The sequence below is a fragment of the Stegodyphus dumicola genome, chromosome 6 (genome assembly GCF_044657685.1).
Source record: "Stegodyphus dumicola isolate Sdum_Otavi_A_Nest chromosome 6, ASM4465768v1".
Taxonomy (NCBI): Eukaryota; Metazoa; Arthropoda; class Arachnida; order Araneae; family Eresidae; genus Stegodyphus; species Stegodyphus dumicola.
This window is the reverse complement of record NC_140773.1, coordinates 65,976,332-65,991,391: the sequence shown is the minus strand read 5'-3', so window position 1 is coordinate 65,991,391 and position 15,060 is coordinate 65,976,332. Positions and strand designations below refer to the sequence as shown.

Genomic DNA, 15,060 nt, shown 5'->3' with positions numbered 1-15,060 from the left:
AATATGGGCATCTGGAAAGCTCAAATTTGAAATTTGTTTTATTATTTATTTAGTTATTTATTAATTATTTTTTTATTTGAATGAAAATAAAAGAGAGGTAGGCAGCACTGGATGCATAACTGAGATAGATATAAAGGAACTTAATCAAACATTTCTCTCCAAAGTCATGAGCTTGTAACTGCTTTCCAAAATTGCCACCCAGTTTGTAAAATTTCAGTGCGAGTGCAGATAATCAGAAATCACGCTTTTAAGCCATGTATTTCTTAATGTTGCAATTTCTCTGAGCAGCATCAATATTAATTAATAGACTTTAACTATTTATTATTTTAATTCTTTTATTTCAAGGAAAATAGAAAAGTGTCCAAAAAAAGAAAATCCGAGGAAATTCATACGGATGGTAAATGTGGCATTTTTCTACATCAAATGTAACATAAAACTATGTCACTTTGCTAATGAAATATAAGTTGAACCACTTTATTCTGTAAAAATTGTCAATCTGATTAAAATATTAGAAGGTTTTACTTTTTCAAATGTAGGTGATTTAATTGTTTTAATGATTTCATTTTAGGTGATGAATCAAAAACTGAGCATATTACTCATATTGCAAATAAGTAAGTTTCTTTTTGTCTAAGATTATAATTTAAAAACTGTTGTAATCTTTTCTAATATTACTCTTTAATAACATTTTGATTATATTTTTATGTCCATGTTTTATAGATTTTTTTTTAGTTTGTCTTCAGTTACCTTGAATATTGTGCCTTTTTTATTTTAATTAATTTCAGTGTATTTGTAACTTTTAATTCTTTTATACATATTTAGCACATTAGTATATTTTTTGGTAATCTTTACAATACCAGATATACTTTATTTTCAATACCTTGCTTGTTTAAAACTGAAACCTACATATGAGGTGTGACACAAAATAAGGTGACTAAGCGTGTAGCTTGAAAACAGAGTGGAGTTGGCAACAACTGTTTTGGTGACGTCATGCCACACACATCCTCTATCTATGTGGCAAGTTTCGACTTAACCGACCAACGCCAGTGCAGAGTACTGTGTAATTGAGTGAACACGTTCAACTGCATTCAGCCAAAAAAATGTCTAATGTAAAAACCAAACAGTAAATCAACATCAAGTTGTGAAACTTAAGAAATCAGCCATGGAGGAAACATTTCAAAATGTTAACTGAGGCTTATGGAGATGAAATTTTGTCTTGTGCACATGTGTTAAGAATGCCATAAGTGGTCTTCAGGAGGAAGAGTCAGTGTGAAAGATGGCCCAATACGTTCATCATGATTGAATGAGTTCCCAGTGGTCAGACTGTTAATCAATACTACGACATTGAAGTACTAAAAAGACTTCGTGGGAAAATTAGGAAAAAAATTGCCACAGTTGAGGAGTGATGGATGACTGTTGCACCAGGACAATGCACCCGCTCACACAGCCCTATCTGTCAATTAATTTTTGACCAGCAAAAATATTACTGTGATTGGATAGCCTCCTTATTCACCTGATATGGCTCCATGCAACTTTTCTTTATTTCCTAAAGTTAAATCTTACTTAAAGGGAACCCATTTTATCTGAGCTGAAATGGTTCAGGCAAAAACCGAGAATCTCCTGAATGGCCTTCCAAAACCTCATTCCAGAAGTGTTACCAGCAATGGCAGCACCGAATATAGAAGTGTGTGAATGCTGAAGAGAACCACTTTGAATGTGATAATGTTACGGAAAACTGATTCTGTAAGTACAGTACAAAGTCCGAGACCCAAACTCGTCTGGACTTCAGCAATTCCGGATTTGGAATTTTCCAGATATTAGATCATCAGTTTAAATCTAGTAAGATGGCATGCAAAAATTATAAAATTAAAAATATGAAAAGGTAATTTATGAAATAATGAACATTTATGATCGAAAGGGTATCAAAATATATTAAAAAAAGCTTGATATTTATTTCTTTACTTTATTAAACATTTCTTTCAATGAGGGTTGTTTAAGTTGCTTCGTTTTAATACTTTCTGTATAATTCTGTGACAGACATAATTTTTTGTTTAGTTACATTGTTGAAGTCCTGTAATTGCTGTGTGGATAATTCCCACTAACTTGTCAATCGAAATTTTTTTGTTTTCCGTAACCTCTCTGTCACTTTCTTCACTATTGGTAACGGTATTTTCTAGATATAGAACCATACTACATAGTTTGCCATCCGTTAATTTACTGATGATTGAGAAGCATTGCCATCACAATGAAAAACTTCTTTTATATCATCTTCATTTATTACCGCTTCTCCACATTTCTTTACAAAATCCGTTAATTGGAGAATTTCATCTTTGTTTTGCGATGTCCAAAAATCTTTAAAATTTGCAATTATCATCATAAAATTTTGTTATCTCATTCACTATGCATATTTGGCTATGTATCATGAGATTGACGACTAAAGACAAGTTCCGCAAAATTTTATCTTGCTTCTGTTGTGCACTGAGAGAATTAAACCTGAACTGTATTAGTTATTTATTATACTTATGTCTATTTTTTGCACAAGCTTAATGCTTATCTGAGTCCTGAATAAATAAATTCCCACATATACTTAAAGCTTATTGAGGGCCGGTACTAGATATCTTATTGCCTGATGCAGTCTCTGTGGGTCCTAAATTCTGCTAGCAAATGTCTTCCCTAAATTCTGTTGCCTCGTGTGGTCATACGAGGCCTGGTGCAGGTTCTGGGTTTATGTGAATAACAAATCAGTTGTTCTTAATCCAAATAGCATTAATGTAATTTTTTATCATTAAGAAATCTATTTTTAGCATATGGAAAAAAAATTGTGTTTCATTTTTCTTCGTCAACATATCTTAGCGCATTTATCTTAAATCTGTAATCATTGCCAAGTATAATGTCAACATAAGTATTTACCATACTCTTTATTATTCAATTACTAACATAAAAAATTGTTTAGCCATTGCTACATAAGTCATTACTCAAGCTGTCATGTGTTGATAAACAGCCATTGATGAAAGCAAAATATGATAAATAATGATTAACCAGGTTAGTGTCAGGGATATAGAATATTAGTGCAAGTAAAATCAATGATGTTATTTCTGTAGAATGTTTTGGTTTGAGACAGATATGCAGCAACAGAGCCAAATTATCAATCATACAAATTTATGCTAAAATGATTGTTTCATTAATAACAAGGTATTTTATTTAGTGCCAAAGTGAAATTAAGAATCTTGACTCTCCACATGTTTTATTATGCGTAGGGGGAGGAATTAAATGCACATGCTTAAAGCATTAAAAAAAAAATTGTTGGTGGCTTTGAGGTCCGGGATTTTAGATCATTCAGGATATTGGACTTCCGGTTCTCGGGCTTTGTACTGTACAGCGATTTATTGGACCAGTCTTTTTTAAGCTAAACTTAACCAATCACTGCTTAGCATTACCTAAAGTGCCTATATAGTATAAATATGACTTCACGAGGAACTACATTCCTTTTTTTCCCCCCTGATTTCTGCCATGCAAAGAACTCTGCTGCTTATGCTTTGCCTGAAATGATGTCCTATCTTTTACCTGTGTATATAAAAAATTACTGTATTCAATGATGATTAAAAAGTTAATTTGTCTGCATATGAGATGTGTAAAAATAAAGATGGTGATTCTTCAATTCAGTTTTGTTATCTGCTTCATCAAGCCTTCACCCTCAGCCATGTCTACAGCCAAATGTTAAAGTACCAGATTCCTTTTATGCATTAAAATATTACATATATATATTGTTATTTAACTTTACCATGCATTTGCTAATACTGTACTCCTGATTATCTATTCTAATGCCGGAGAGTGGTTATCTAAACGATAAATATTTATGCAAATTGTATGTATTTATTTCTAAAAAAGTCAGTAATATTGCTTTGTTTTTGAGAACACTTCAATATTTGTCAAATTTCACTGCATAATTCTCAAAGTACTATTTTATTGTATTCAATTCCCCTTTCTTCGATAAAGTCCATTAGAGTGTCAACAGAAGTCATTGCTGTCTCTGGACTAATGCATTTGCAGGTATCTTCTTCTCTTGCACTTTCAGTGTCTTTCTCTCCCTATTCTGTTCTTGTAATATTTGAAAGACTATCCACATCACTTAAGCATTGAAACCCCGGCTCAGTTGAAATTGAACCATTCCATGATATTTTCCAGATCAACATTTTTGAAATATTTATATTTTCAACGTTTTTCGCATAAAACTTCAATTATTCTCTTGACTTTTTCACAATAAGATAAATCTCTAATTTCTATATTAGGAAGAATCTTGTAACAGAAACTTGTACATTTGAAGTAAATTGTACGAGGTAATCATTGAAACTATATCTCTCCTGTAATTCAAAATGGTAACACATGCTAACTGATGCTTCTTTGATTCAAAGAAGTATTTGAAATCCAGCTTTATGAAAAGAACAACTAAACTGATGATTTACAAATGTATATTTAGACCTGTTTTGACATATGGAGCCAGAATTTATAGATTAACTAAAAAAAATGAAAAAATACTTCCAGTCTGAGAGTAAGATTTTAACAACCATTGTTGGAGGTATTCATATAGATAACACCTGGCGAAGAAGAATCAACAGAGAATATCCAGACATCATACATTTTATCAGCACATGAAGATTAAAATGGGCTGATCACTTAAACAGAATACCCAAAATTAAAACTACCCTCCAAAATATATTCACATACAAGCCAATAATATATTCACTTACAAGTCATACTTGAGAGGGAGATCAAAACCTAGATGGCTAGACTATCTGGAAGGAGACTTGTCTAACTTAAATGTAATTAATTGGAAGAATAAGGTCAAAAGTAGAATAGCCAGGAATCGATTTCTAAAGAAGGCTAGGGCCCATCTTGGATTGTCAAGTCACTGAAGAAGAGTTTTTAAAACTAAATCTTGCCCGTAGTATTGAGTATGCACATGTAAGCACCACCACACATGGATAATCAAGAGTACACTATATATACAGATGTCATGATGTGTTAAATAAGTGAGAGACTCCTGTATTGCATGAGGAAAAAGTGTCTTTGTAGAATATTTGATTGCTGTTAAAAGAAATCAGTAAATCAATACCAGAAAATAAAATAATAAATCTCTTTAGGTGTGTATTTTTTTACTTTATAGACAGCATGTTTTGTAAGGTTTCTGATTTGTGAGATGCGCCTTTAATGCAGATGTTAATAAATTATTTTTAAAACTGAGAATTTTTATGTTTGTGAACAAAATAAAAGCATTTGAAGTAAAATCTGTTGGCAAATTTTATGTTTATTTATTTTTTATAATTATTTATAACTGAATTTTATTTTTATTTTACAGAAAAGAAGTTGCCGAAAAAGAAATAAATGTTTCCAATTCTGCATCCAGTGAAGATGAAATTTTGCCTACTAATAAGTGTCTTGTGCCACAAGATTTGGATACATTCCGAACTTTGCCATGCACTGTGCCAATTCAAAAAATGGTAGAACTGGACCAGTCTAATCCTGCTTTGTTTTTTCATCCACCAAAAAAGTCTTATTTGAGAACTTATTCTAGGAAGGCTCTAAAACATGATAATAAGACACATATAGCTTCTGTTTTATCTGATTCATCTAAGGAAATGTCATGTGAGGTATCTCATCCTGGGAAAAAAATCAAGGATGATGAATCGACAGAAAGTCAAAATTTGCCACTGATTTCTGAAAATCCAGTAGTCGTTAATAATATGAAAATAAGGAGGAAAAGTCGATTAAATTTGAAAGCCTCTGAACAAAAGAAAAAAATTATGAACAAAAACAGGTTAAATGCTTTAAAGAACAAAACTAATGAAGTCGATAAAGATAAATATATTATAAATGATGACTCTTTCTTGTCTAAAGCTTCTAAAAAGGATAATGATCTAAAAAGAAATAATACTGTAGGTGATGAGCTAGCAAAAGAAAATGATGGTAAGTTTATATCAAGCCCGAAGAGAGCCAAGAATGTGAAACATTTGGAAAAAAATAATGATACTCCCTGCATTAAAAAGTCAAGAGGTCGATCTGCAAAGCGTGGCAAAAGGCTTGTCAAGGTTACCACCCCAATTTCTAATTTATCAGCTGATGAAGAAACTGTGTACTTGAGACTGGAAGATGCAGAGAATCACCATCTTCCAGTTATTAATGATTCAGTAGGTGAGAAAACTCCAAAAAGAAGATCTTTCGAAAAGGAATGCTTCAATCTGAATGAAATTGATATTTCACCCAAAACTTCAAATCATCCTTTAAAAACTGTAGTTGCAGCAGAACCATCTGAACTTTTAGAATCAGAAATGTGTCCGGATACTGCAATATCAGTGTATTCTGTAGCCAGCCCAGAAGCAAATAAAACAGTACTTTCACATAAGTCACCTGGATGGTCTCGAGTCAAAGCAATTGGGAAAGATTTTCGTATGAAAAAATTTTCTAGGTTAAATATTGAGAAAAATTTGCCTCATGTGTTACTGAAAGACATAAATGCTGATGACAGCATGCAAGATACAGTAACAAGTTCTAAAACTGATGTTGTTTGCTACTCTAATGAAACTGAAAATGTTGTAACTAAACCTAATTTTGATATAAATGACCCTTCAGCAGCAAAGGATAACTGTTATAAAAATTTGGCATGCCAGTCTTCTCAAGCGGAAAATGAGCATGATGAGGGCACTAAAAATACTGAAATTAATTTGATTTCTGACTGTCATCCTGAAAGAGAATCTGGAAAGGAACTAACAAAAAAAGCTTCAACAGTTTTTGGCCAGAGTAATCAACAGTGTTCAGAATCTGCTCGATCAAGCAGTGAGGAAAATATATTTGCCACAAAAGTATCTGGGCTTACGAATCAAGATATTGTGGATGTTCATGGTGGTGAAACTTCTAGTGAAAATACTGGTGAGTTTGTTATTACAAGTGATCAAAATAATGAAATAGAGTGTCGAAACTTGAACAAGCAATCTGATACTAATAGCTTAATTACAATGCCAGAGAGAAGTAAATCTTCAGACAGCCTGCCAGTTTCTTTAGAATGCAACAGCCACGCTAAAGGGGATAAAAGAAAGGATACTGAAGTTTCTTTTGAAGCTGTTTCAGCTTTTACGGGTGATCTAAATTATTGTCCAGTGGGTCTAAGTGGAAATGTTAATAGTATTGCAGAAGATCGAGATAAAAACAGTATGCAAGCAGAAGAAAGTCTAATGGACATTGACATTGTAAATGCCAATGACAGTGAAATTTTTGAACCTGATCCACTACATTTAAAGAATTTCATATCAAAAAAATGTAATGAGGAACTGAAGCATTTATACAAAAGTGCTGCAGTTAATGTTGAAGTGTTACATGAAATAAATAAGAAATTAGATAAATCAACTTCATTTCAACCGTCAGATGTGCAAAACAAAAATGAAATGAACACAAGTAATGAAGTAGACTCGCATTTCTCAAAATTTAGTAAGTCGTCAGTCTTGGAATCTGCTTTACACGATGATGAGGAAGATGATATCCGTTATATAGAACACTCTCAACAGACATCTCAAAGGTTTTACAATATCTGTGACAATACAGGCATCAGGCAAAATAATTTGTTATCAGTTGTTCAGAAAGAATCCATGTTGTTGTCTGTTAGAGATGCGGCATTTAAACATGAAGCCTCTCTGATAAATTTGAAAGAGAGAGATCAGAAAGGAAGCTGTCAAAATTTTTCTTTTACAAATGTGCCAAAAACAAAGGTTGTGAAAAGAACTTGTCTAACTTTGGAAGAAATACAAGATGCTTTTGTGAAAAGTAATATGTCAGGTCAAACCGAACCAATCTGCTGTCTTCCATTTTTAGCTAGAGATTTTAAACTTGATATTTGTGTATCTGAAGAAACACTTAATATTTCTGTTTTAAAAGTAATAGAATCCGGTGAAGTTGCACAAGATAATGCATTATTTTCTGAGAAAAATATCCAAACTTCGAACTGTAATATGCCTTTGAATTCACCATTAGCAATAGAACTATCATCAAATGTGGAATCAGATGCATCAATTTTAGAAGAATGTAATCCTCCAAAAAAATTTAAAAATATGCTTGATTCTTTACCGTGCCTTAATAACTACACTATAGATCCCCAAAATGCATTGCAAAAACACAGCTCATTACTTCATCATGAGGAGAATGTCCCAGAACCGTCTGCTGATGTTATTTCTCCACAGCATAAAAGGCTGCTTTCTGGTTTTTCTAAAAATGTAATGTTTGAGGACCTTCCAAAAGTCACTGAAACTGAAAGTGTGTTGAATCAACCTGAAAAAAATACTTCAGAAATTCCTGTTTGTAGTACTTCACAAAAACAAACTAATATTGAGCAGCATTCTGAAATTTCAGAGAAGAAAATTATTCTTCCAGAGCTGCAGCAGTGTTCTGTGGAAATTCCAAATTCAGAACAAGAACAGAGTTTTTTAAATAAACTTGAAGAAAATAACCCAGAACATTTAATTTGTACATCATCTTCACAGCAGAAAAATCTATTGCATTTTGAAAGTTCAAATGATGTAGTTGTAGGAAACGTTCCAAAAAATGATCAAAGTCATACAGAATCTCGCAGCTCCAAACAAGTAGATCATTCTTTAAATCAGCTTGCAGAAAATATTCCTAAACATCCCATTCATGTTATTCCTCCTCAGCATGAAAAGCAAGATCTTCAGAGTGAATGTAATGTAATATTTAGTGTTATTCCAAAGACAAATCAAAGTAGTGATACAAATGATGATGTACATGATATTCATTGTTTACTTGTTAAAGTGGCAGAAACCAATCCAAGAATAAACAAAAGTACTGAAAAATCACAACCCTGTATCACAGTTAATGAAAATTTTGCAAAATCTCCTGACACTGATGTATTGAGACAGAAAACTGTGGAAGTATCACACAAAGAAAGCACTAATGCCTGTTCGAATAATACATCAAAAAGCAAAATTAGTTTTTCCTTGAACAAGGAAGACTCAGATTTGAGTTTCAGTCAATCATCAACAGAAGAATGTGATCCTTTTCAGCTGAATGCTTCATTTTACAGGATCAGATCAGTTCCTTCTTCTAATTATAAACAAATAGATGAAGATCTTTCATCTGATCCTGATATGGCCTTTGCTAATGAAATGGTAGCACCTCTGAGAAATTTAGCAGAGAAGATGGATCCTTGCAGTAATAAAATGTCAAAAGATGAACATGAAAAAAGAGAAAAAGTTGATGAATTTACAAGCTTGAATGATTCAGATAAAAGAGATTGTTCTGGAAACTTAGACTTACTTGAAAAGTTGGTTTCTTCTGGAAATAAGAAAACTTCTCAGAAATCAAGTCGATTGTCACTTAGATTGAGAAATAATAAATCTAGCAAGTTTAAGCGCATAAAAAGTAATGATTCTACTGATGACTCGGATGAGGAGCTTTTGTTGGAAAATAAAAAGTCTTCCAAGAAAATTTGTTCTGAACCAAGTGATAAATGCAGCAATACAGTTTTAGAGAAATCAAGTGACAAGAGTAGTCCATCTCGTATTTTAAATTCGGCAGTATCTAGTAAGTATAAATTTCCATTTTGTTAGAAATTGACTTGAATTTCAAATTAAGAGGGAAGTGCATCACTATAAAACTTAAAATTAAGCAAGCAGAACCTTATATTGGCGTAAATTTTAAATAAAACTTTATCAATTTTGGGGGGGGGATCAGACATAGGTCGATCTTCTTCAGGAGCAAAAAGAATTCTGCCCCTTAACTTATTTTTGATTTAAATATGTTAAGGGGGTATACATTTGAATCATTTAAAGTTTACTCTCCTATTTCTAAAGAATGATATATTTTTGTGTAGTGTGTCATTGGTACTTTCTGATTATCTGTAGAACTGTATGCTGACATATTTTCACATGTATGTATGACAGTATCTAACCCAAACATGTACATATCACAAACATACTTAACGATTACAGCCAAATCTCAAATATTGTAGAACAAATGCATTCGTTATTCATGACTTCCTACTTTTATTGAACAGTTTCTAGGTATTTGGTCTGTAATGTCAGTGCTTTTGTAGAGTCTCAAATATTATAGAACAAATGCATTCGTTATTCCTGACTTCCTGCTTTTATTGAACAGTTTCTAGGTATTTGGTCTGTAATGTCAGTGCTTTTGTAGAGTTATAAAATAGCGACTTTTGAGGGAAATTCTTGGCATTACCTGCAATGTCAAGAGTTTGTTGAAGGATGCTCAAGACTAGTATATTTCTGTTTTTACATTGATACATAGTCAGTTGTGAACACATTCTTCTAAGCAGATGATTGGATCTCTGATATCTGTTATGCCTTTTTATCAATCTAATAAATCTCATTATTTCTCTGAAACTATTCCTTCACAAAAAAATGCCTTTCCCCTTTTTCCATTTCATTTTTACTTACTTGTAAATTGGATCTCGTCTTTAATTTTGTTGTCCACTGCTACTGCCTAGGCCTCAAATCAGTCAATGCTGCTGGAACTGCTGTCTGCAACATCTGTTACAACTTATAAATTGTCACCATTAAGTTTGTCTTTACTCTATGTATAGTAGAGTCTCGCAAACTTGAATCCTGATACTTCAGGGTTCGTACAGTCCGTCAGAATTCCTTAGATTTTTCAGAATTAATTTTTGGTCCTTAAAAGTCCTTAATTTTCACCAAAATCAGCAAAAGTTCCGTAATTTTATTCATCTGAAATTTCTGTCTGTTTTTACGACTGCAATTTTGAGTATAAATTAGCATTTTGGAGGAATTTTAAGGTGGGTTCGCTGACATATACGGTTATCTTTTGAATGGGTTCATGGGTTATAATTTGTTTCTATTTCTAATATAAATGATGGGATACTTGCATTTCTAAGCAAGAAGTGAAACATAAGCATTTCGAAATTAATTTTTTCTAATAAAGAGTTCTTAAATAACTTTTCACTTTTGGGTGATGTGAATTCTTTTATTAAATGGCTCTAAATTTGGCGACTTATCAACATTTTGGCGATTCTAAGATCAGTTTCTATAGAAAAATTTTAATTCCGAGTTCTGAGAATTTTTCGACAATTTTTTTTAAAACATCGTAACATTGATAAATTTCATGAAAATAATGGTAATGTATTGAAATTATACAAATTTAAATTTTTAATGTATTTAAAAATTATCATTAAAATAAAACATTTTTATTTTTCGCTGTCATATTATAGTTTCATTTTGGCAACTTATTATACAATATTTTAAATCTGAAAAATAAACAAGGTATAATGCTATAAGGCACAGTTTATGAAACAGCTCTTAGCAAAAGCAAAATTAGCTATGTAATTAATTAAAAATGTCTTCTTTTTAATTTTTTTCATAGTAAGAGTTTTTCCCTTGTAATTGTGTCAGGATATTCAAAATTCTCAGAATATGCATCAGTTTTCTCTATAAAATTAGTTTAACACTTTTTCCCTCTTTTTTTTTTTTTTTTTTTTTCTTTCCCCAAAATATTTCTGGTTTTTTGCTCTTACAGAATTGGTAGGGATAATTTTTCTTTAGGATTTTACACATTGCAGCTTGGAAAGTTTAGAAGGATTTGAAGGCAAGATTTATAGACGCTCGATTCTAGAAGATTCGAGAAATATGTGACAAAATGAAAAATGTCTCCATGATATCAACACGTAATGGATGCATTTTACAGAAAGTTTGCAATGAATTTCTTACTTTTTGGATGGATTTTATTTCTTACTTTAATCTGGAAGAATAATGAAAATAAAATATTTGCATCTTATGATTTTCTTAACATGTTTATCTTCCCTTTATTTTCTCTACTTTTCACTAGACGCAAGCATGGAAACTATTAAAAATGCTTCTAATCTTATCACATGGCCAGGCATTATAGAAAGGGATTTTTTTATTAATAAAGAAATTGAAAACTTACAATTTAAAAGATTCATCTAATGTATCTAAATGCATCGTACACAGAGTTGGTGCTATGCATTTTCCCACCTGATGATTCTATCCTAAATTCTGCTGCCTAGTGCCTATCTAAATTCTGCTTCCAATGCCTGCTCTAAATTCTAAAAGTTTTGCCATATCTAGATTTTGTTGTTCTGTGTCTCACTAAATTCTAAAAGTTCTGCCACACCTGCTCTGTAACCATCCTTTACCATATATATTTCACATTTCTTCTGAATGTTCATATTACTAAAGAAATAAAATTAGCTGCTTTCTTTGTACATTCTAAATGCATTTAGTATTTTTTAGAATAACAGAAATCTTTAATTAAACCCAAAAATTCTAAAATGGAAAGGAAAGGTGTTGAAGAAAGAAACTGAATACATAAAGAAAATTATTCTTCAAAGATATGTGCAGTTATTATTATGTAAATTACCTAATTGTTTATGATTTCAGCCTTTACTATAATTTCTCATTTCTATTTCCTCATATGATAGAGTTACTGAGCCAGATTAAGTTAAAATTAAATTGTATAATCTTTGACCACGAGTCCACATATTTAGTTTGAATTTGACTGTTCTTGTTTAAATACGTCACTGTGAGCTATAATTGATTTTGTTAGCATCAGAATATGTTATAAGTTCTTTTTAAATAAGAAGCTTATTTAAACGTTTGTCTGAATTGCAGTTACTTTCAACCATAGCGATAATTTGCTTTACATCTGTCAGGGTTTTGGACTATTTAACTTTTACCAGATCAAGTAAACCATCATAGGTACATTGTGAAGAGGTTGACAGGTTAGGAGATAAAGCATGCAGAAACTAGTGAGAGCATTGTTTGGGAAGGCTTCAAATTAAAATTATTGATAAATATTTTGTTGAATGTTGTTGCGACAAAACATAAATGTTTTATAACTTTTAAATGTGTAATTATCCTAATATCGTTTAAGAATCAATGTTATAAATTACATGTATTTTAAACTGTGAAATTGTATTTGATTTTGATTTTAATAGGGCTTTTTTAACAAATATTGTTAAAAAATAAAATTTAATAGTGCCCATGTAAATCCACAATGACTAAGGTTATCAAACTACCTAATTTAATTATTTATAAATTGATTATCCTTAAAAATTATTTCTACATATTAAAGCGAGTTATTGCCTTTCATAAATACTCACTGTAGTCACAAGCTAAAACAAAAAAATGTAAAAATTCAAGTAAAATTTATCTTTGCATCTAGTGAGACTTGAAATAACTGGATTACAACCCCTGGAATTCTACACGAAGCTACGACACTAACTGCATCAAACAGAGCCTGACTAACTTTCAACACTTGTCAACAACCGTGCCTACATCAGGCCTTTCAGGTTTGTTCTAATCAGCAAGACAAGCAGCAGCTATGACAACATTCAGTCTTTTGTTATGAATCATGCTGATTATGATCTTACTTCTCATTTTAAACTATGCTGTTTGACATAAAAACTACCTGCTATTTACTAAACCTCTAGATTGACCAAAGCTAATTGTTAGTAAAACATAAATGCCACTTATCTTCTTTCAAATATGTCCAACTAATTATAAGTGTAAAATATTTAATGCTACTTGATATATTGCATAAAGTTTATTTTATTCTCAAACTTATTATGTTAATTAATTCATATTTAGTAATAATGCATACTACTTAGATATCTATTTTATTTTTAGGGTGGTGTTACAAAAGTGAAATTGAAGCATAGATAATATTTTTAATTGAATTTATTCAATTCCCATTTGCTCACAGGTTCTTAATTTTTTTCATTAATGTTCCTTTAAAGTCCTTAAAAGTACTTTATTTTCATGTGCAGAAATGTGTATTAACACTGTTGTTTTTATTCCTAAATTTTTTCTATTGATATCCTCTACTACAGTGATTCTCAACCTGTGGCACGCATATCCTTGCAGGTATGTGATGGCATAGTCAAGACTACATGATGAAAAAATTATCAGTAATGGTGGAAAATAAAGTGTTATAATAAATATTAATAAAAATCAAAATATTCAGGAAATTTAAATTTGGCATTGATAAAAGAGAAAATCAGTTGACTAATTCCAATATGAATGTTGCTGTCTGAAATGTGTTTAAAGGCAATGTAGTAAGTTGTAGCCTGTCCCATGCAAACTTGTTATATTACTTGATTCTGTATGCATCATGTGTAGCCATTTCCTTTCTTGTTATGTTACACCGTATCGTATATGGTCACTGTATTTTCAGCATTTAGGGTAATGATTTAGTTATATAGCTAGCTCTCCTTTAAATTATGACATGCAAATCAAATCAGTTTGAGTGTGGATCTTTGTTTTGAATTCATGTTCCTTTACAGTTACAAATTGTAAAATGTTGTGTACATAAAAGGACAGAAATGGCTTGCAACAAATAATTTACATTTGGTGTCTATGCCAAGAAAGTTTTGGGAGATCACCTGTTTCAAATGAGCATGAAAATTCATAATGGTGTATGGCTTCAAGGACTCGCATAACTATCGAATATTTTTTCAAAATTAAATAAACCAAGCCTAGAATTACTAAACACTTCTATAATTGTTTTCGAAGCATTTGTCAAAAATGATTATGCTCAAAAAGTTAGATTTCTGTAAATCATTCATTGAAAAAAATTTGACCATAATATTCAAGGCACTTTATAAAATTTTGTCAGAAAAATTATCTTCAGTTTATAATTAAAGGGAGAGTATTAATTCACATAAAAGGCCTTCAAAAGTCATTATTTGTGCAAAAAAAGGAAGAAAGACAATTTGGTTTTCAGATCCTATCTATGAAAATTCCTTTAAAATATCCTCAAAATTAGCATCCTCTGAAAAAAGAACAACTTATATTTTTATGGCTTTATTCATTGCAATTTATTAATTTTTTGGTATTAAAATAAAAGCATTGTAAGGTACATTGTGACAATACTGAGAGTGTCAGGAGGTTATACATTCTTAAGGAGGAGGTTAGGAGTACTTTATAATTACAGACTATCTCATTAAGAGGTAAGTGAAATAATTAGTCTCATTAAGGGATACATGAAAGAAAAAAGGTTGGGAACTGCTACTCT

The 15,060-nt window shown here is 31.3% G+C and overlaps 1 protein-coding gene across 3 annotated transcripts in view; it reads left to right on the top strand.

The window, feature by feature from the left end:
• The window catches only part of LOC118204480 (uncharacterized), a 60,707-nt gene that overhangs the window by 33,956 nt on the left and 11,691 nt on the right, over positions 1-15,060 (top strand). For all 3 annotated transcript variants that reach the window (XM_085818449.1, XM_085818450.1, XM_085818448.1), the window contains exons 7-9: positions 346-397; positions 569-611; positions 5,354-9,579. In XM_085818449.1, the coding sequence (XP_085674575.1) occupies positions 346-397; positions 569-611; positions 5,354-9,579 (4,321 nt within the window). The remainder of the gene's footprint in view (positions 1-345; positions 398-568; positions 612-5,353; positions 9,580-15,060) is intronic.